Source organism: Ochlerotatus camptorhynchus, unplaced genomic scaffold (assembly GCF_037179485.1).
Source record: "Ochlerotatus camptorhynchus isolate MF236.1 unplaced genomic scaffold, CSIRO-AGI_Acam_v1.1 ptg000471l, whole genome shotgun sequence".
NCBI lineage: Eukaryota > Metazoa > Arthropoda > Insecta > Diptera > Culicidae > Ochlerotatus > Ochlerotatus camptorhynchus.
In genome coordinates this window covers 410,506-434,550 of record NW_027040957.1, presented here as the reverse complement: position 1 = coordinate 434,550, position 24,045 = coordinate 410,506, and the positions used below count along the sequence as shown (strand labels likewise).

The 24,045-nt window shown below is 38.2% G+C and overlaps 2 protein-coding genes across 2 annotated transcripts in view; both read left to right on the top strand.

The window, feature by feature from the left end:
• Positions 1–24,045, top strand: part of LOC135712333 (cardioacceleratory peptide receptor-like) — a 325,970-nt gene that overhangs the window by 36,523 nt on the left and 265,402 nt on the right. The gene's annotated exons all lie outside the window — the stretch shown is intronic.
• Positions 22,297–23,260, top strand: LOC135712315 (cysteine desulfurase-like). Its single transcript, XM_065235278.1, has one exon. It carries the CDS (start codon positions 22,586–22,588, stop codon positions 23,189–23,191), a length of 606 nt encoding a protein of 201 aa, XP_065091350.1. The 5' UTR covers positions 22,297–22,585; the 3' UTR covers positions 23,192–23,260.

Here is a 24,045-nt window from a genome sequence, read left to right as displayed (position 1 = left end):
TTCGACCGGTTATGGTGACCAGTGGGTGACGATGAGCCTAATCGAGAAGGAGGTAGCCATTTCTATAAAACTTAACGCATATGTAGAGTTCATAGATATTTTAACAAAAGTAAATTTCAAAAACATCAGGGTTGCCAATATTTCCGGAAAACCTTAGTTAAAGTTTTCCGATTTTCTCAGACACCACCAACTTGGGCCTCCCTTAGCTCAGTCAGTAAAGGCGCAGCTACAAAGCAAGGCCATGCTGGAGGTGGCTGGGTTCGATTCCCGGTCCGGTCTAGGAATTTTTCGGGTTGGAAAATTTCTCGACTTCCCTGGGCACATAAGAGTATGATTGTACTTGCCACACAATTATACTAATGCAGAAATGGTACAGGCATCGAAAGCTCTCAATTAATAACTGTGAAAGTGCATCTAGAACACTAAGTTGAGAGCACGCAATAAGCTAATATGCGATATGCAATAAGCTTGAAATGCGAAGAAGAAGAAATAAGACCAACTTCAAAAAATCATAACTTTTGAACCAAGCATCGGACAGTCAAAGTAAATTATCAAAAATTACTTGAAATTTTGTCAACTATTCATAAAAAAATACAATTTGAATCAAATTTTGCATGAAGGTTTTCACCATTAAAAAAATTATAAAAAAGGCGGGGGAAATTATCGTGTGTATCATGGATTTTTGTCAAAAAAAAGTTTTCGTGTTTGCAAAATTATAAGATTTTTTCGATGAAAATTTCAAGATGGTATGTCATACCGTTTTTGAGATATGCCCAAAAAACTTATGACCGGTCTAGGGCATTTAAAAAAAAAACAAATAGTTCTTTTTCCTCGCACACCGTCCGAACGCGTAGCAGCTTAAATACCTACCTACACATATATATTGTATGTATTACAATCAAGAACCTTGACTTACTAAAACTGAAAATCATCCGTGTCATTCGTAGTTCTCACTCGGCGCCGGTGGTGTAGTGGTAAGCGTGATTACCTCTCACCCCAGCAGGCCTGGGTTCAATCCCAGTCGGCGCCGCCGGGATGTTCTGAGGCATAACATCTCTGATCACGCCTTCCTTCGGATGAGAAGTAAAGCCGTTGGTCCCCGGTTCATGAGTTGATGGGTCGATAGGTAGGGTCCAGGTGTGGGAGCTGCCTTCCTGGCACGTCGGTAGCATTGGTGCTCAGCACGGAAAACAAGATCGACGGAAAAAACAAACCAAAGGAAAAAAAAAATCGTAGTTCTCTGTTGGTGATTGTTACCAGACATGGAAATAAGATAATGGCGCCGTTGTCAACGAATATATAATATGACCTGGATGAAGCAACAAGCGGCTATGAACAGTTTTGTTAAAGTCAAATAATCTTTGTGGTGATGTATGTATTGCAGAAGAAATAAACCCCTATTTTCATTCATTTTTTCATATTTCTTTTAGAGAGGTTGAACTAACTACTACTTATCTTATTTTTCATTATATAATCAACCGTTTTCTTGACACGAGAACTTCGGCGAATATTGTTCGCTTGTACGTCTACGTTTTTTTTTGGTAAAAGGAAGAGGAAAGCTTACCTTATTGTCCAAGGAATCATGACTGCTGTGTGACAGCTTTTGCCGACAAAATGTACACAGTATCATTTTATCCTTTACCCATTGCATGGCTTTCGAATGTAACTCAAACATATTGTTCACATATTCACACCGCAAAGATTTTCTCACTCCTTTCCCAACAAACAATTCAGGGTCACAAATAAACATATATATATATATTGAATAATTGCTGTATTACAGTGTACAATGCTGAATAAAACGAGTTGTCGAATTATGTCCTGAAAAAAGCTTATTGAGATCGGTAGATGCACATTTATTCCACTGTTTGGTCTGATCTGATTAATTTTCGTATTAAAAGCTGTATAAACGTTGACTGTCTTCTCAATTCAACGCCAGAAGTTTGATCTAATAACAAACTACTTAAGTGTAATTTGCACATACATTGGCGCTTTAATTCGACTGTTTTCAATTGATTTAATAACATACTTTATTAGACGTCTAATCAATGTTTTCTAGCTCCAGTATTAGATTTAATTGCATTGCTTTACAATATTGCTAAATAAAGGTGGATAAAGTCAGCATAATAGCTCTTATACCAATATGCGTCCATGTTTTAATCGCATGCCTTGTAAATGCTTTATAAACGACGTATTAGATTCATTATTCCACAACACTGGTTCAGTCTAACAACAAGACGAAATTAGTAGAGTAGTGGTTACCGTTTCCGCTTTCCATGCAGAAGGTCGTGAGTTCAATCCCAAGCTCAACCCTTTTTATTTGTGTTCTACGCCTAATTAATTTAAATACCAACCAACCAACCAATCAACGATCACATGACTCATGACAATAAATGCATTGATCTAGTTTGAAAGATTACCGAGCATCTTTTCCTTGGAATTGGAGAGGTGATAGGTAACATTGCACAGTGGTACAGAATGCAGATTTAGCTGGAATGATATGTTTTGAGCCTGAAATTGAAACTTTAGACTAAAAGTCTCTTCTACAAAGATGTTCCTTATAGTTAGGCCCTCATTTTTATGACATTGAATTCTAGGGTGGTTCCTATTATCATTAAAATAAAAAATCTAACTTTTTTGTTTGAATAAATTAAGGTATACATTCTTCCGCAAAGTTATAGCTGAGCTAATTTCAAGCAACTGTGGTGAAAATAACTTTTTTGTATCTCTTAAATTGGCCGATTTAGAGCTATTTTCTTGAATTGAGTTAGGGTGACTCTTAAAAAAACAGTTTTTTTGCTCTGTTTTTCTTATTTCGAATTTTTCAGCAAAGGTGTCTTCAGATAACTTTTAGATCTTAAGAAGACGCAAATTTTTGCTACACAAAGCTTGCCAATATCTTTCGCCGATCAAGAGTTATTGATTTTTTTATACTAAAATTATGCACTTTTCAAATGTTAATATCTCTGGTTGGGGCAAACAAAAAAAAAGTTTTTTTGCAGCATTTGAAAGGGCGTATGTTATGCTCAATAATATGAAAAAATTGGAGGTATGTTATTTTTTAAACTCGTATAAAATCAATTTGAATTTATTCATATTTTTTACTATATTTGACTATATCTTTTTTATTAGAAGAGATACAGGCAACAAATTCAGCTATAAAACATTCGTCTTAAAGAGTTTTAAAATGCTCTCCAAGATAACTTTCATGAGAATTTTCAAATAAAAAAGTTATTGCTAAAAAACTATTTTTTCCAGGAACACCCTAAGTCAACTCTGAAAAATTACTCTAAAATGAGAACGTTAAGAGATAGAAAAAAATTTTCTTCGACAAAGTTGCTTGCAAGTAACTTAACTACAACTTTTTCAAACAACACATGTTTATATTTTGTAAAACAAAAAAGTTAGTTTTAAAAATTCCTTAATTTGAGGACCACCCTGACGTCTGCAAACACCAAAAGAAGGGAATTTTTAAGAACAAAAACTTCTTCGAAGACACTAAATGTCCAAATATTGAAACAAATGTACTAGCACATTTTATATAAATTTGTCATTAGAGTGGTCCTATGAAATCCATCTTTTGCCAATAACTTTTTTATTTGAAATTTATCATGAAAGTCATCTTCTAGAGACTTTTAAAACTCTTTAAGACGAATGTTTTATAGCTGAATTTGTTGCCTGTATCTCTTCTAATAAAAAAGATATAGTCAAATATAGTAAAAAATATGAATAAATTCAAATTGATTTTATACGAGTTTAAAAAATAACATACCTCCAATTTTTTCATATTATTGAGAATAACATACGCCCTTTCAAATGCTGCAAAAAAACTTTTTTTTTGTTTGCCCCAACCAGAGATATTAACATTTGAAAAGTGCATAATTTTAGTATAAAAAAATCAATAACTCTTGATCGGCGAAAGATATTGACAAGCTTTGTGCAGCAAAAATTTGCGCCTTCTTGCGATCTAAAAGTTATCTGAAGACACCTTTGCTTAGAAATTCGAAATAAGAAAAATAGAGCAAAAAAACTGTTTTTTTGAGAGCCACCCTAACTCAATTTAAGAAAATAGCTCTAAATTGGCCAATTTAAGAGATACAAAAAAGTTATTTTCACCACAGTTGCTTGAAATTAGCTCAGCTATAACTTTGCGGAAGAATGTATACCTTAATTTATTCAAACAAAAAAGTTAGATTTTTGATTTTAATGATAATAGGAACCACCCTAGAATTCAATGTCATAAAAATGAGGGCCTAACTATAAGGAACAACTTTGTAGAAGAGACTTTTAGTCTAAAGTTTCAATTTCAGGCTCAAAACATATCATTCCAGCTAAATCTGCATTCTGGACCACTGTGCATTGGTCTCACGTAAAACAAGGATGAATGAATTAAACATTCCCACAACAGGGCCTTGAAGGAGCTAAAGTTGCGATCGGGAGTGCTGATAGGTATTCACTTTCAAGCAAGCTTATATTCATGATTGAGCTGCCCTTATGATGAATTCTAGGATAGCTCAGATGACAAGGCAAGCGACTGGTGATCGGAAGGTCCATGGTTCGAATCACATGCAACGACATGTATATGTATGTAGTTCATTTTATAATATCTGTGTGGTACGTGCCACGTCAGAAATAATGAAAACAATCACTACTGAAGAATTACCCCACCAAACCCCCCCCCCCGGGTCTGTCTTATTTTCGGGTTAATTTTCCACAGTTGAATAATCGTTTAATAATATCTAATTAAACGTTACTTCACATGAGAATCAAGCGTATACAGCATCACTGTATAATTAAGGGCTATTAAGGGGAATCAGTGATGTCTAATAAACTAAACGCTGAATAATCAAAAATGTTATCGTATAAAACTCTGTTACAACTCATATAAATCGAATAAAAGCTTCTCGACACACCTTATACAACACCAATAGTTCATTGTGTTGTGGTTGAATAAATTCTCCAGATTTGTGGGTTGTGCCAATCTATTGCGAATGGGTTACAGCAATATGCTTGAACGTTGTAGTACGACGCTAACTTATCCATGAGTAGTCCTGTGGAAGTATAAAATTTGTTTTAGTGTTGGGTCTTGGAAGTGATTAGTTGATATTTTTGAGTAATTAAGAACTTACGTAAATTGGCTTCTTGGCAGAATAAGCAAGGTGAATACACTTGCGTCCGATTTCTAACACACTATTTGATGAATTTGATGATGAATTACTATAACCAATATTTACTGACTGATACTTCAACGAGCTTTAGCAACTCTCTTTATTCAAATCAGGTATAATATCTTCAACACATATCTATCTATACCTAAAAACGTTTTTTAACGGCGTTATTAGGTATTGATAGTGGCGATGATCACCTGAACGATCTGTTTCATAATGTCGACCAGATCGTTTCAACTCGGCCGATCCCTTGATTTTAATATAATTTAATTTGATTTGATTTTAATATAGATGGTTAGGTAGGTATTTAAGCTGCTACGCGTACGAACGGTGTGCGAGGAGAAAGAACAATTTGTTTTTTTTTTATGTGCGACCAGTCATCAGTTTTTCGGGCATACAGACAATAATTTCCACAGCTTTTCTTTTGGATTTTCTTAAATGGTGAAAACTTTCATTAGAGATTTGTTTCCGACTGTAGTTTTTGATCAATAGCTGACGAAACTACAAGTAACTTTTGTTAATTGACTTTGACTGTGTAATGCTTGGTTCAAAAGTTATGATTTTTTTGAAGTTGGTGGTGTCCAAGAAAATCGGGAAACTTTAAGTAAGGTTTTCCGGAAAAATTGGCAACCCTGATTTTTTTGAAATTTCCTTTTGTTAATTAATCCATGAACTCACCCTACGGGCGAAATTTCATAGAAATCATAGAAACCTATTCGGCAATTTAAAAAAATCCCAGGTGTCACACAAAAACCAATAAAGAGAGACAAAAGACAAAAGACAAAGGAATTAAATTCTCATACTAGACATTTTCAGAAACATATAAATTGACTGCAAATAGCAGAGATCGCGGATTCATATCAGTCATTTAAGCCTTTTTCTGCTTCTTCTTCCTCTTCGTATTTCAAGCCTATTGCTTATCACATATGAGTCATTCCAGCTCAAGTGGGTACAGAATTTAAAAAAAAAAGTTGTGGTCGATGTCACCGATTTGAGCCAAACTTGGCCAAAACGCTTATTTTGGCATTCTGAACAAACGCCTTTTTGATTTTGCTCTAAAGTGCCTCGATCCTTCTGGGCAACAATTCCCGATTTTCGAAATTTTTGAAAATCTCAACTTTCAGACGAGATTACTCCACAACCAAATAAGCTAATCGTGATCTTAGAACGTCAATTGAAAGTTTTTTAATGTAGATTTTTAAAGGTGTACCCACCTTTTGTTTTTGTTATAGTAACTACAGTAAACAAACTGATTACCGGCAGGTATAAAAATTGTAAAAAAATGGTCTATTTTCACCATGGGTGGGATTTTTTATTTCTTAATATTTTGGGCTTAAATTTTCACCATACTTTGGAAAACTCTTCTACTTGATGTGTTTTCAAGGGAAAATGATTTCGACAAATCTTTTTTGAGATATGACCAGATTAGTGACTGGTAGTTTTGAGCTTTTCTGTTGGAAAATCAATGCTATTTAATATTTATTTATTTTGTAGTTCTGTCATTTTCTTTTTCTACGCATTTGAAGCTGCGTACAGGAAGCAGTTGCAGACTTATATTTTTGTCTAAGTATTAGTAAAGATAAAAAAAAATCACAAAACAAGTAGTAAGTTGTGTTTGTGCTCAGAAGACAAAATTGGCCTGGGACATAAGAAGAGGTATATTTTTAACGTTGGGAGCACTACAAAAATTATTCCATCTAACTTAGCTGGTTGCAAACAGATATTTATGTAAAACCGAATCGCAAGTATGCCATATACAAGTATGAAAATAGGCCATTTTTGACAATTTGGATACCAGCCGGTAATAAACCTGTTTACTGTAGTTACTATAACAAAAACAAAATGTGGGTACACCTATGTGAATCTAAATAAAAAAAAAACCTTTTTTTTTAATTTTTTTTATATAATTACTTTATTTGTACAGGCTCAATCGAATAAACTTTACAGAGCCGAGTTATCCTTTGCGTTATACATTATTACTGTCTTAAATTTAAAGTTAAAGGAACTGGACCGAGTACTCGCGGTTGTCTCGAGGTTAGTGGAGATTTACAATTTTTTGGATGGGAAAAGGGAAGAAGGAGGTTTGAAATGTGGTTTATGATACAACTATTTAATTAATCCTAAAGCATGAAATTATTTCTATTCATCTTGAAAACAAACATTGAGAGAAAAAAAAAAATCCCCCACACGTACAAAATACAAACTAAACACAAGGTTAATCAAACTTACAATCTAAGGTTAATATCCTTAAAGTAAACATATATGAGTTTCATAAACTCCATATCGCGTCTAGCCAAAATATCCCGAACTGGAACATTAGGTTGTCTACCTCGAGCCCGAAGGGAATCATAAAAATGTGATCTGACTCCACGATACTCCGCACAAGACCAAAGGATGTGATCAGCGTCCTGGTAACCTTGTCCACATTCACAGAGATTGCTGTCTCCCAACCCCACACGGAACAAGTGAGCGTTTAGACAATAGTGATTGGACATGAGACGAGACATCACGCGTATGAAGTCTCGACTCAAGTCCAACCCTTTGAACCATGCAAACTTCGACACCTTAGGGATAATTGAATGTAGCCATCGTCCCAAGCTCCCCTCACTCCATTGATGTTGCCAGCTAACGAGCGACTGCTGACGATAAATAGAGAAAAATTCACTATAGGCGATTTGTCGATCATAAATGTCGCCTTCCATAGCGCCCACCTTCGCAAGTGAATCCGCCTTCTCATTGCCCAAAATTGAGCAATGCGAAGGGACCCACGCGAAGGTGATGATGAAAGAGCGCACGGATAAAGCACTAAGCAGTTCTCGTATTTTCAAGAGAAAATACGAGAAGTGCTTTACCGGCCTAATGGAACGGATAGCCTCGACAGAACTGAGACTATCCGTAAAAATAAAGTAGTGGTGTGGAAGAAGTGAAGCAATAGTTTCCAAAGTGTAGTGAATTGCTGCCAGTTCAGCCACATACACAGAACAAGGAGCTTCAAGTTTTCGAGAGGCGCTATGAAATTCATTAAATACACCAAAACCAGCGAACTCCTCTATTAGAGACCCATCTGTGAAAAACGTTCTTGCAGAATCAACATGGCCAAACTTTGCAGCGTATAATGACGGAGCAATCATAGGACGATGATGCTCTGGAATTCCGCGGATTTCCTGCGTCATAGATAAATCAAAATTCACTGAATTGCCGAAATCGGAGAAGACTACACGATTAGGAATATTTCTTGAAGGGCTGACATCCTGTGTTAAATATAGGTAGTACAAAGTCATAAAACATGTTTGAGGATTTAGCTCCAGAAGCTTCTCAAAATTTTCGATCACCAGTGGGTTCATTACTTCGCAACGGGTGAGGAGCCTCAGAGATAACTCTGAAAAACGGACGGATAGTGGCAACATGCCCGCCAGCACTTCGAGACTCATAGTATGAGTCGAGTGCATGCATCCTAACGCGATACGAAGACAACGATACTGGATCCGTTCCAGCTTGATGATGTGCGTTTTAGCTGCCGACTGGAAGCAAAAACTACCGTACTCTAAAACCGATAAAATCGTTGTCCGGTACAACGTCAGAAGATCTTGTGGATGGGCTCCCACCACGTTCCGGTAATTGATCGAAGGAAATTGATCCTTAGTTGGCATTTTCGTCTCAGATACTCAATGTGGGATCTCCAGGTGCATTTGGAATCGAACCAGACCCCGTGATATTTGAAGGACATGGAATGAGTGATCGGTTTACCCAAAAGTTGAAGCTTCGGTTGTGCTGGGCTATGCTTCCTAGAAAAAATGACCAACTCAGTTTTCTCCGTGGAGAATTCGATACCTAGCTGAATAGCCCAAGTAGACAAATTATCCAAGGTATCCTGTAAGGGTCCTTGCAGGTCAACCTCTTTTGGCCCTGTGATAGACACTACGCCATCATCTGCAAGTTGTCTCAACGTGCAATTGTCACTAAGACAATTGTCAATTTCTCTAACGTAGAAATTGTACAAAAGGGGGCTTAAACATGAGCCTTGGGGGAGACCCATGTAGCTAAATCGAAAAGCTGTAGAGTTTCCATGAGAAAAGCTTATATGTTTTTCTGACAGCAAATTGTACAAAAAATTATTAATTAATGGAGACAATCCACAAGCGTGGAGTTTCTCTGAAAGAACTTCAACGGATACTGAATCAAAAGCCCCCTTGATATCCAAGAACACAGAAGCCATTTGCTCTTTCTTAGCAAAAGCCAACTGAATTTCCAAGGAAAGCAACGCGAGACAGTCGTTCGTTCCCTTACCCCTACGGAAACCAAATTGAGTATCTGAAAGAAGGTGGTTCGTCTCAACCCATTTGTCGAGGCGAAAAAGGATCATTTTCTCCATCAATTTCCGAATACACGACAGCATCGCGATGGGCCGATACGAATTGTGATCCGACGCGGGTTTATCAGGCTTTTTAATGCCTATCACCCTTACTCGTCTTCAATCGTCGGGAACAATATTGAACTCCAAGAACTGATTGTACAAGTTCAACATGCGCCTCTTAGCGACGTCTGGGAGGTTTTTCAGCAAGTTGAACTTGATTCTATCAGATCCCGGGGCAGAATTGCCACACGAAAGGAGAGCGAGTGAAAGTTCCACCATTGAAAAAGGCTGACTGATTTCGTCTACCGAATTCGCGGTTTCGCGAGGAATCAACTGCGACGGCACGGAATCCGGACACACTTTTCGCGCGAATTTAAGAATCCATTGATCCGAGCATTCCTCGCTTTCGTTGTTAGTAGACCGGTTACGCATTCTTCGCGCCGTACTCCAAAGCGTATTCATAGACGTTTCGCGCGACAATCCGTCTACAAACTGCCGCCAGTAACCCCGTTTTTTGGCCTTGATGAGGCTCTTGAGTTCGCATTCAAGAGATGTGTATGCGTCGAAATGCTCGCGTGTTCCGCGTTTCCGAAAACGTTTAAACGCGTCGGACTTTTTACGGTAAACCTCCGTGCATTGTTGATCCCACCAGAGCGATGGTGTTTTCTTACGGATTGACGATCGCGGCACCGGTCGTGTTTGAGCTTGAAGTGCGCTGTCGACGATGAGATTAGAGAGGAAATTATATTCCTCCAACGGCGGAAGCTCTTCCACTGACGATACTGAATCGTCTATCGCGGATTGGAACTTAGTCCAATCGATGTTACGGGTTAGATCATACGCGACGTTAACGGATTCTGACGAGTCGAACCCACTGGCAATCGAAATTTTGATCGGCAGATGATCACTACCATGCGGATCCTGGATTACATGCCAAGTGCAATCCAACGATAGTGAATTGGAGCAAAAGGTGAGGTCTAATCTGCTACCATTCGAGGATGGACCAGCCAAACGTGTCCATTGTTAAGTATTGTCATGTTGAAGTTGTCGCAGAGATCATAAATCAAAGTTGAACGGTTATCATCGTACAGCTCCCCCCAGCCTGTACCGTGGGAGTTAAAATCTCCCATGATCAACCATGGAGCGGGAAATACCGCACATATGTCGAAAAGTTGTTTGCGATTAACAGAGACTCTAGGAGCAATATATACAGAAGCAATACAAAGGCTCTTACCTTTAATGGTAGCCTGACATGCGACAACTTCAATACCGGGGAATTCGGGAAGATTCACTCTATAGAAGGAATTGCACTTTTTGATCCCCAAAAGTACCCCTCCTCCACGTGAATCCTCACGATCCAATCGAATAATGTTAAAATCATGAAAAGGGAGATCAATTTCTGAAGAGAGCCATGTTTCACAGAGGGCAAATGCATCGCAATTATTGTTATGGACTAAATACTTGAACGAATCTAATTTCGGAATAAGACTTTGACAATTCCACTGTAGAACAGTGATCAAATCCCCGACCTCGTTTGGAAAATTATCCATCGAAGGAGATGATAGCTGCAAGAAGGGGCCATTTTGAAGTCAATTGCTTCAAGAAGGATTTCACAGTGGGAAGCAATGTGAGGACAATGCTTTTCAGAGGATCAGAAATGTTGAGGTATTTGAGAATACCGTCCACAATGTCATCAAATGAGAACAACCCATATGAAGAAGGGGTTTCTGTTCTTAAAATTGGGGCATCAGGGGTTTTGGATGTCCCCGGAAGAGGTGGAAAATCCTGGGTATAGTCAGTTCTGCGGAATCCAGGAGGAGTAGAAGTCTCCTTTTTTCCACCACTCCTTGATTTGGGCAAGCTGATTTGGGGTTCTTTATTTGCAACAATCCGCGAACGGATGCGCTTTCGTTTCCGTGCAGAACCTTCCGGAAAACTGAAAGAAGTTCCCTCCTCAGCCAAGTCAGAGTCAGTCTCGTCATCTGACAAAAGAGACAAGGGATTTTTGTCATTGGTCGATGGCGTGGCTGTCTTAAGCATTTCTGCAAAAGACCGCCTGGAACGTTCCTTAAGGGAGCGTTTCATTTTGTCCCCGAGCTGTTTGTACGCCGGGCATGACGAGAGAGCATGAGGAGGAGTTCCGTTGCAGTACACGCATTTTGGTGCAGTAGCTGCGCAGGCGCCATCCTCATGCTTCTCCCCGCATGTGGAGCAGCGTGCCTTGTTGCCGCAGTGGGAGGCCGTATGTCCCAACCGCTTACAATTCTGGCAGTTCATGACCCGAGGTACAAACAACCGCACAGGAAGACGAAGTTTTCCCAGCTCGATGTATTGAGGAAGGGCAGATCCAGAAAAGGTCACCCGAAACGAGTCTGTGGGGGTAAAACTCTTTTTACCCTCGCTGAGCGATACTGACTTCATTCTATGAACGGCCAGTATCTTTACCGGAGGAAGCAAGGGGTTCTTGAATCGGCCAACCGCTTGCTTCTCCAGTATCTCGGGGTTCAGACTCGCCTCAGTGACCACACCTTCGATCTCCACATCAGAGGCTGGAATGTACACCCTATATTCCAGTGTGAAAAACTGGGAAACAGCAATTTCATTGGCCTGTTTCAGGTTAGCGACGGTCACACGAAGTTTGTTGTGGCTAACCTTCGTTATTTCGGTCACGGCAGAGAATCGCTTTGTCAGATCATCAGATATCTGAACAACATTCAAGGGTTTGTTTTTGGGCTGAAAATAGACAACCCATGGGCCAGTCGAGTCATTCGGGTAGGCCCGCAATCTGGTGCTTTTCTCAGCCTGCCCATCGACTGACTGAGACGACGAACCAGGGATGACATCATCATTCTTCTGAGATGAATGGTCATCCATGTCGTCTTCTGACAAAACATCCATTTTGTTCAACTAGTGGGAGCGCAAAACGCTCTCCCACTGAACGCACAGACACAATACACAGAAAACACTACAAACACAGAAATACAAAATAAAAATTTAACTAATGGGGGAGGAAAAGAAACAAAAAAAAAACAAAAACTTATCTGATAATCCTATACTACTACCAGCGAGCGATATATGTGTAGGCGTTTACACAGTTGGCTGGAAGAGACGCGCTGCGTGGATGACCTTCGTTGTGGTGCACTTGATCGAGGCTCGGTACTCAGCGCACACAGGCGCACGATGATTGATGAACGATGTAGATGTAGAAACGGGTGCTCACAATCGATGATGATGATACGTGAGCGGGTATGCGTAACCACGCAACGATGATGCCCAAATTTGTTTGCGAATTTCCAATAGCATGGATTAATCTTTCCGAAAATGACACTTTCTACTAAAAAAACTCACTTTTCGATCAATTTACCGGGAATTATGCCAGGAGTCACTTAGTGAGAAAAAAACTGATAATTTATATCAAGCGAATACCGAAAAAACTTCCAAAACAACGGAGCGCGAAACCAGTCGACCGTACTTCTTGCTAGGACGCAGTGGGATGTAGTTAATGTTGATACTTGTAATTTTAAAAGTTTGTTTGTGACATAACATTGTGACTAATGATATTACTATTTACATATATCAGTAAGTATAGGCCGATGGTTTGGAATATGTAGCGCAAAATCCGTGAGTGGTCGGAACAAACGTGTTTGCTCTCAGTTTTATTACTCGAAAATCTATTATCCTAACTCCTTCTGTATTTGAATTGGTGGCCCTGAAAAGGCAAATCTACTCGCCAGGACCTGGTACATAGATGACATTGCGCCACGACGCCGATGATGGTGACGCTGTAACGCGCAACGCACTTAACGATGATGGCCCACAGCGGTGGATCTCATGAAACATCTGTGGCCGATCAGAAGAGATGCAACGTTTTTACTATGGACTGGCGCGTTTCTGATTGCAAGTATATTGCAGCATTCACCCCAGACCAAGACGTGCTCCGGCCAGCATTGAATTGGATTGTTGTAAAAGAACAACCTGATTCTTTCACACCAGTGCAAGTCGATGCCAACCGAATGACGGCGTGAAACCTTCTCTCCGGTCGATGTGGGTGCATTCCAATGAGCTGGATTACAGAGGTGAAGCAATCGGTTAAGTTGTGTGAGTAAAACCCCTGTACGATACAAGTGACGTCACTACTTGCGTTTATGTTGATTTTTTGGTTTACTAAACAACCATATTTCACGATCTGCTTCACCTCTCTCTGTACCTCATTGGGTGCATTCGTCGTCGTCTTCGTATTGGTGCGATTAAAGAGCCTGGATTTATGAAGGGACGACTTGTCAAAATTGGAACAATCGATTATCTGTCAAAATCATTGGAAAAGTTATTCCAATCGAGCAGAAGACCTGTCAAATGGATAAGATGTCGTCTCTTTATAAATTCAGGCTCTTTAGGTGCGATATGTACTGTTCCACTCATACGTCGTGTCCGACGTTTATCCGTCCGTTGCTCGAATATAAATGATGAAGAAAACGATTTGGCAAGCCACTGCTTTTCTCATCTCTTACTTTGATTTGTGAAATGGTTAGTGGTTAACCGAGCATGTGAGCTTGCGCAATGTGTCGTGTGTTCGATTTGCACTCTGTCGTTACGTCCGTGTTTGGGATTTTTCGTATCATGTCTGAATTTTGATTTTTAATGTGACCCCCCGTATAGAAATTATAGACGTAGTCCTTCGTCAAAAATAGTTTAGGCTACATCATTGGAGCCAATGACGTCTGTTGATGTTTAGTCATAAATAAATAAATAAATCATTTGAATTATGACTAAAATAGTCGAACAAGACTTACATTTGATTTAAAAGTGGTCTTGAACAAATTTGTAGTTGAACATTTCCTACAAACACAGTTTTCATTTTTTAAAGCCGAGCGATATGGTGATTTGTTAGATAGATATGAATAATGAAATCTTGGTTTTCCCTTAGTAAACTTCAAACGGTTTGTGCTAAGTCAGTTTATTTCTTTATCCTAATGTTTACAACCACCAAAAGAAGGTACTTTATAATCACAAAAACTTCACCGAAGACATCAAGCGTCTAAATATTAAAGCAAAAGTTATAGGGCTACTTTCCTGCTAAATTCCCATACTGGACCACTGTGCAGTGTTGTAATATAAAGGGGTAGCCAAAATTGATTAAATGCTATGATCGATTTCAACATTTGATTGAACGTGTTTTTGTAGTTTATTGTCTATATTTTCATGATGCATGAATAAAATTTCAACAGAAAATTAGTATCATAAATAAACATGCCTCCAAAAATATCCATTTTGAAAATACAAATTTTAGGCCGGAACAAATATCAAGTTTTTCTTTTGTCTCGTCACCCCCCCCCCCCCCCAAATTTTGGAATATCACCAAGGGGGAAATAAAATAAAACTTTCAGTGTATATTTATTTTTCGCAAATTCATTTGGGTATGGATACTCGCTTTGCTAGATTTTATTATGTTGTTATTGTTGTTGTTGCTGTTGTTGTTGTATCACCTTGTTCTTTTAAAGAATTTTCACATAAATTGGTACTTGGCCATGGCATGACAGGTCCTTGAAATCGGATCAGCCGGTTTCAGTTGTTGCACATCTTCGTCTTGTTCCAGTCGGATCACTACCAAGAACCATTTTCAGTGGATCGTTATCCGACATTATTACGATGTGCCCAGCTCACCGTAGTCACCAGATTTTTGCATTCGATCTAAATTTCATAACTTACAAACCTTCTGCAATGATGCTTAATGGTTCACTTATTTTCTACAGTGTTTCAACAATTTCCCAGCAAAATCCGATCTTTTCAAAATTGGTTTAACATTTTTAGAAGTGAGACCAAATCAGAAACGATTCAGGAAATTCCTAACTGAGGTGACACTTTTCAAAGCAGATTCAAAACTGAGTCTGAACTTTTTTGAAGTGAGTTTAAACTATTGAATAAGTCATCAGTATTTTTCTAACTGAGTCTAAACTTTTTTGTTATGTTATTCAATCCTTTTTTATGTTGTCAAAGCTTTTCTGAAGTGATTCAACATATACCGAATCCAAGCTTTAAATAATTAGTTTCGCTTTTTCTGAAGTGAGGCAACATTAGCTGATTAATCCTTTTCCTAAATGAATCCAAGGTTTCCTGCATTGATTCAACTTTTTCCGAACTGAAACCAAACTTGTCAGAGCGGGTTTGACATTTTGCTAAGTAAGCTCCAGATTTTTGTTAACTGCTTTGGCATTTGGCAAGGACACAATCTTGCTTAGTGAAAGTGTAGAAAGTTTTCCGAAGGGAACCGACAATTTTTTTAGCTTAAATTTTCCAAATGGTGTCCAACCTTTTCTGAAGTGGTTCAAAACTTTCTATAGGGAGTTCCTTTTCTGTTGAGTGATTGAATTATATTGAATGTTAGTCTGAGCTTTCCTGAAGTGATTTACCTTACTTTTAACGTAGATTCCGCTCCCTTAGATCCCTTCTTCGTTCTTGTAAGATTCACATCCTTTGAAAATTAGGCTGAGATTTTAAAGAATGGACTTTCGTGTGTTTATACCTGATGGTAGATTTTTTTAAGTAAGCATAATTGTTGAGAAAACTGGGTTTACATCCACAAAAAGTACGTATTTTTATAGAAATTTGGGTTTCTTGACCTTTGTGAGTTCATACGTGATGGTAGATTTTTTTGAAGCCAGGTTGGATTTCGGTTCAATCTTTTGAAATTTGTGCTTGGACTTTAAAGAATGGAACTTACTGAATTCCGGATGGACGAACCTGGTTAATATTTACAAAAGAAGATATTTTCATAGAAAATTAATTTTTCTGTTTTTCCGAACTGAATTTTGGCTTCTTTCTTTGAAAAATAGCCTTGTATTTTAATATTAGTTGCTAAATCCATACGTGAGGGTTGAATTTCTTCAATTTTTGAGAATACCGAGTTTAAATTCACAAAAGTACGTATTTTCATAAAAACTTTGATTTTCTGTTCTGCCAAGTTGAATTTCGGCTCCGATCTTTGAAAATAGACTTGAATTTTATAGAATGGACTTTGTTGAATCCATACGTGATGGTAAATTTTTTGAAGCATGCACATTTTTTTTTAAAACTGGGTTTGAATTCTCAAAAGAACGTATTTTTAAAGAAATTTGGGTTTCTTGTTCAGCCAAGTTGAATTTCGGCTCCTTCCTTTGAAAAATAGGAGTGGCTTTTACCGAATTGCTGAATCCATCCGTATTTTCATAGAAATTTGGTTTTTCGGTTCTGTCAAATTGCACTTTGGCTCATATCTTTGAAAAATAGGCTTGTAATTTTTAGAATGGACCTTGCTGAATCCATACGTGAAGGTTAAACCGGGTTTGTAATTCGAAAAGGTTTTTTTTTTGGTTTTCCTTTTCTGCTAAGTTGGATTTTGATACTGTCCTTTGAAAGTAATGCTTAGATTTTATAGAATGTGACCTTGCTGATTATGTGATATTTTTTTTAAGCACACAAAAAGTAAGGTTTAAATTGATAAAATTACCTATTTTTGTTAAAATTTGGTTGGATGGAAGCACATCCGAGATGGATTTTGGCTCCTTCCTTTGAATATGTTGTTGAATAGACCTTCATGAATCCATACGTCTAGTTAGATTTTTTGAAGCACAAACAATTGTTGAGAAAACTGAGTTATATTTGGATAGGGAAGAAGTATCGAAAACAGATCGTTTTTTTTCATAAGAACTGTTACGTTTGTGGTATTCCGCTTGATGGTTTATCCGGAATTTATTAATACCCAAAAATCAATTGCTTTGATCCTATTTATCTACATTATTACCAATGTTATTCTTTGAAAGGATACAAAAACTTGTGCGCGAAATGTCTTGTTGATAACTCGAGTGTTACACATAAAAAAGTCAACATTTGTGGCATTAATTAGTGTCAAAAATCACGGCTTCAAAGAAGTATAAGGCTTAAGAGAAGGCTGAGAAAAAATGTTATCGTTTTAAATATACGGTTTAGATATAATGTAAAACGAATTTTAAATGTTTTTTTTTGTTTATTTTTTATCCTTCCCCCCCCCTCTCCCTTTCAACTGGTGCGAGGATCGAGTGACAAAAGAAAAACTTATGATTTGTTCCGGCATTATAAGTCGTCTAATAAAGTTAGTTAATGAAACTGGAACTTTCTGAAATTGCAGGAATAATAATTTCAAACACATTAGAGCCCTAGTAGGCTGGTTTTATTGTATAGAAATTTTCGGGTTTTTTATGGCAATATTTGTCATCACTTGTCACTTGGAAAGTTGCGGAAACGTGAAAACCAGATATTTCAAAATTGCTATGTTTATTTTTTTGACAAATTTTTGACATATGGATTTTTTAATCAAATAACAGTATTCACGTGGTTATGTTCACTCTAATAAACATAACAAAAGTATAAATAATGCAATTGAATCAATGTAATCACTGTTGCATCGTTTTATTAATTTATTTTGTTATAAAATTCAACAGCAATCAGATGCTAACTTCTTCCAGTGTATATAAAAAATAACAGCTGATTTTTCTCAAATTATTTTTCTTTACTATTCTGAATAGTGAATTTTAGATGTATCTGGATTTATGGCGTAACAGCTTTTGTAAACAATAACTCGATAATTTCTAGGAAATCAAAGCACGCACACGCAATCTTTCTAGAAATCATTGAGAGAAGTAATTGTTTACAAAAGCTGTAACGTCTTAATTTCAGCTCTATTTAGAATTATTCAGCTATAAATATAGTTTTGGTCCCATTGCGCATTTTTCCAACTATTGTGTAAGGGTCGACATTTGCAAAACAAGCTAGGGTAAGCGTAACAGTTTTTGGCTCTAGTGGTATTCTAATTGGCTCTATCTTAAATTTAACAATTTTTCATTCTTTCCTCAATTTATTTCAAATTTAATTTAGGTCCTAGGACCAAAAACAGGCGCAGTAGTGTCATAACTGTCGCTAAAAGGTCATAAAACTATAAAACACTAAGGCAAGAATTGCCAAAAAGATTTTAAATGGCATAAAAAATGGTCTTTAAAACGTCAAAATAGCTGTAACAGCAAAAACTGCAGAAATAGCTTACAATCGTTAAACTTACCAGCAACAATTACTGAAATTCTAGAACGTCAAGATAGCGTACTCAAGTAACCAAAGGCACGTTATTTCGCCTTTTGGGCTATATACGGGCCTCATCAGAACTTGCAAACACTGGTATAGCCGTTGTTCAGCTGTATATAGCCAAAAAGGCGAACTAACGTGCCTATGGTTACTTGGGCACATCAAAGTGGTTTTAAAACGTCAATATAGTCCAACGCGAAGTTTACTGCTGTTGATAAATTTTATGTTTTGAGCGCTTTGAATTTCCTGAACAAAATTTGTATCAAAAATTATATAAATGTTGTTGCTCAGGTTTCTGCGGAAATTGAAGTGTATAAACATTTCTTCATGCTGAACCATTGGACCCGATTTTTGTGAGCCCTGTATTTTACCATGAAAATACGTTTCTTTATTCATTCTTTACGTATTGTGAGGAATATTAGAAAAAAGGAATTTGATAAAGGAATATACAAATAAAGTTAGCTATGACGAAACCGAAACGATAAGTTAGTGGAATGATTCGAAAGTCTATTTTAGCGTTACACGGTTTTCTGCTTTAGCGAAATTATTTAACGAATATTTGATCACCCACTGAATGATTATTTTCGGTGGCTGCATCAAATAATTATACCCCATTATTTTTCACTGTTATGCTTCATTCTTCCCTTGTATCACAAGTCTATTCTTGTAGTCGTTAACAGCACCGACAAAAACAAGTAAAAATTTATGTTCTAAAAATATCCTGAAAACACCTTTGGCACGCGCTTATGCCGGTCGCCCGGCATAGAACGACATAACTTTCTCCTACTGTCAAACACATACTATCCACCCAGTCCGGTTTTCTTCTTCTTTCTAATAAAGTAACCGTAGGTTAGGATTATTAAGGCGAACGACAACCAATTAAAAGTCAGTGTTTGGGGTGTCAACGATGTTGACTCGAGGCCAAAGTTGGAACGAAAATGAGGAAGAGCTTGATCCGATAAAAACCATGGGTTATAATTATGCTGCGCAATGTCTTTAATGGATCCATCGTGGATCGCGTAGAAGTCAACTTACTAAATATAGACATTCGAAATTTAAAGATGAATTCACAATTCAAATCAACGAAGCAAGCAAGGACCGCGCGGTATCTATACTATTGCACTTCAAAATGTGTCTAGCCAGTCAACGCGTGGATAGACGGCACCGGCGACGACGATGATGACCATTAAAGCGCGAATCATAAACAAACAAAAGTTTAATGTACAGGTAAATTATGAGTCAACATCGTTTGTCACTTTCTGTGTATACACGGAAAATGAAACTTAAGGAGAATAAGTTAACACTGGGTGCTATTTTGTAGTTGCTCATTTGGTGAAATCTACTTTCATGTGTATCATATGCTTTTAAATATAACCACTAGTTTCTCTATACCATTAACCTGTTATGTGATGGCCCATTAAGTTTCATTCATTTTGATGAGGTCAAGTGTTAAAACTAAACCGTGGGAAATGGAAGCATTTCAACTTGATCATGATAACCGACAGCATGTTATGCATACTTTGCACTTAAGAACTAATAGCGGCGATAAAGTTCTCTGTTTGTCAACCAAATAAATATAAACGAGGAAGAGCTACATCCATTTTCGAAATACCCATCCCCAGTGTTCAACATTTTCATATTCAGCCGATAAGCTCCTTCCATTTTTCGGTGGCCTAATGACTGGAAAAACGTTGCCATTTATCTCTTTCACTTGGCAGGTCATTGACCGACGATGTCAAATCCAAACATTCATCCTGAAGGCCTGTGTGTGGTCCTTCCGAAAATATTTCTAAGCACTTAAACCGGGGATTGTAACTCACGTCGAAGATGCTGACCGATATCATGCATACCAAACGGAGCACGGTCAGAAATCTGAAAGAATAACAAATGTCCTTGTGATTGCAAAAGTCGTGATAAATTTAGTACTTTAGTGCGTGCGAAAGAGCATTCCGAAGGATTAGAGGCCTAATGTTCGGGTGGATTTTCACTCCCTTCTTCGGGCGAATGAGTATTAGCAGAAAAAGCCGGCCGGCCGGCGATTGATGTGAGCTACTGCTTAGGACCGAAGTGCAAAGACCAAGGGAAATTAATTTTTCGCATTGTCGCTGGATTAGGCCAGAAGTTGGTGTGATGTATCGTTGCACGGCGAAGTGTGATGTTTGCAGAGAAGAAGAGCGAGAAAGAGATTTTCATCCGAGGTGATTTGCTTTGGTGATTATTCATTGTTAGCCGACCGTGGATCACCCTGAAATGGTTTGGCATTGGCAATGTTATTCAAGGGCTATCCACTGCCATCGGGCACGGTGGTATCGTTCTGATAAGAAAGGCGACATTTTAGTTTTTGAAGAAGTTTCTTTGAATGATTTCTGTCTCTTGAAATATGCACTTGCTTTTTGTTAAGGTGACATTATATTTAGCAAATATAATTATTTGTATTTTCTAGATAATAGAATTACGCCTTGGGCAAAGATGTTGGATTCTGAGTTTTAGAAAATAGCATCGAATCCAGAGGCGCACAGGCTCAGCATATTGTTTTAGGTGATAAACTCTAATTTTTGCTCTTTTATTTACATTCATAAGGGAAGCGTTAAAGCAAATGATCCATTCATGCCTTTTCTAAATGCTGCAATGGCGACCCCCAAAATATTGCTTCACGCACCATCTAGCGTTGAAAAAGGTCAGCAACAATCATTCAATTACAAACGAGGGGTGCGAATACAGCACTTATTACAAAAGTAAGAGTCAAATTATTTTCATTAATTACATTGTGTATATTAATTTCAAATTAGTCTGACATGTCACTGTTGTCATCAAATAAAATAAAATCCTGAAATACATTCATTTGAAATATTAAACAAATTTTCATTTGGTTTACCCCTCGTGACGATAAACAAATACATTGGTAGCCTTTTTTGCCACAGAGGTGCTTTCATCGCTAGAAATTCGGTTCGCCAGCTAAGCGAAAGAGTGGATCATATTGTTAATATAATATATTTGGTTAAAGAGACAGAATTATCGCAATAAATTCTCACTATCATACTTGTTTTCTCTTGAATGGAACACGAGAAAGCTCGTAGAAGATACAGTCAAATTCAAATTCCTGGTTATTTATTTTTCCTGGATTTCATTTTGCGGTTTTTTTTCCCTCGATTTGTTTTTCGTCGATCTTGTTTTCCGTGCTGAACATCAATGCTACCGACGCCAGGGAGGCAGCTCCCACACCTGGACCCTACCTATCGACAACTCATGAACCGGGGACCAACGGCTTTACTTCCCATCGTGATCAGATATGTTATGCCTCAAAATATCCCAACGCCGCTGACTGGGATTGAACCCAGCATCTTGCGGTTCGCAGAGCGTTCTTAAAGTTCACGGAAATTTCTTGACGTTTGATGAGCTTTTATGATTTTTGTAGATCTTTTCTGGAGTTTGCAGAGCTACATTGAAGTTCATATAATTTTACTAGCGTTTTCAGAACAATAATCAAGTACCATCAAGCAGATTTTCTGACCATATAATCACATATAATGCAAGTACTTTTGTTGCTTCCCAAGTAACACTAAAAACATAATTTCCAAATTTTTTTTAGTTTGTCGTATAAAAGTACTACAACAGTACTATCACAAACGAAGTTACAGACGACTTTCTCCGAAGAAATTAATTAAAATAAGGTGGTTCTCTGTAATAGAATTTTAGACCACTTTCCGCCGCTCACCGCCAGGTTCGCTAGTATTTTTGATTTGAATTAATTCAAGTTGGTTTTGTGTGCAATGATCTGGCAACTCGCGTTCTCACTCGCGTTGACGGGGTGCTGTTTTCTCACTCATCGAAGGAAATTTTGATTAGAGTGAGAAAGTAAGGAACAGTCAGCGCGGGAACCGTGTGCGGTACTATAGGTGCGGCAGAAAGAATGTAGTCGACTCCTTCGTTCTCACGGTGTTCTTACGCATGATCCAACGTTACGTCACACTAGATTATGCATAAGAACGTCGTGAGCAAAGTTTGTATGTTTGGGAGCCTCTTGCATTCAACTCGCATTCGTCCTCGAGTTCGTGTGGAAGCCATTCAGAGCGGAGGTGGCCAGGAGCGTGGCATTCGAAGTGGAACCGTTCCGACTCCACTGGTCGTTGGATTGGGGGAAGCCTGTGAAATGGAGTACGATCACAAATGGATGGAGTTCCTCTCGAAACGCCTGATGGACCAAATCTTCGCATCGCTACCGAAAGTCATCCGCAATGGCGATCCAGTTCATTCTTATCCCGGATGTATCAATCTGTCGTTTGCATACGTTGAGGGTGAATCGCTGTTGATGGCGCTGAAAGACGTTGCCCTCTCGAGTGGGTCGGCTTGCACTTCGGCTTCGCTGGAACCGTCGTATGTGCTGCGTGCGATTGGTGCCGACGAAGATCTGGCTCACAGCTCGATTCGCTTTGGCATCGGACGGTTTACCACCATCGAGGAAATCGACTACATAGCTGAAAAGTGCATCAAGCACGTGACTCGACTCCGAGAGATGTCCCCGCTGTGGGAGATGGTCCAGGAAGGTATCGACATCAAGTCGATCCAGTGGTCGCAGCATTAGAGCGGACGGGTCGGGACATATTTTAAAGAGAGATTTGATTTTGTATGTTCTGCTGTGTATGGTTGAATTCAGTGAGGGTTTTTTTTAATTGTTAATCATTGATTGTGTTATTAACACATCCACTTTTGGTAGTAAGTAGGTATTGAGACGAGAGAAAAATAATGTATAGCTTTGCTACATATGCTATTAGAGACAGCAATAAATCTTAAGACAGTGAAATCATTGTGAGTATTTCATCATTCACTTGGCGAAAAAACTTCCTATCAGCGATTGTTTGAAATAGTATAAACTTTGTTAGTTCCCGTCAAGGACGGCGTTGTTACGACTACGCTAAATTCGCAAATCTGAGGTATTCGTGGACTGCCATCTCAGATTTGCTTTGGCGCGGATTAGTTCCACTTAGGGTTAATTCAACTAAGTTTCGATTCTAATTATTTGAAGACTCCAGGAAAATCTACGTTTAGAAAGACCTTCTATTATTTAATAAAGAAGTAAAGCAGTAAAGTTATTAATAGTTGGTTGGGCAAGCTAAAATATCATTTAAAAAAATGTGTTCAATGTCGATAAGCTTTCCGCAAAATCCGCACTTCAAAAGCTATAAAACCGCACAAAATTTGCGACACTTGTAACAGCCCTGCAGTTGGCTTCGGCGTGCCAGAGAATACCTAATCCACCTAACCGGACCTGAAGAAACGGAAAGGAGCGCGACTGGGATTAGACGGGCTAGCCTTATGAAGCTCTCTACTGACATACAATATAGCATGGTTGCAGCAACCTTATATTTCACCTATTTGTCCCTAAAGATCACTAATTTACACCCGACACCCTAGGTAGGATAATGTCATCGCAAATAA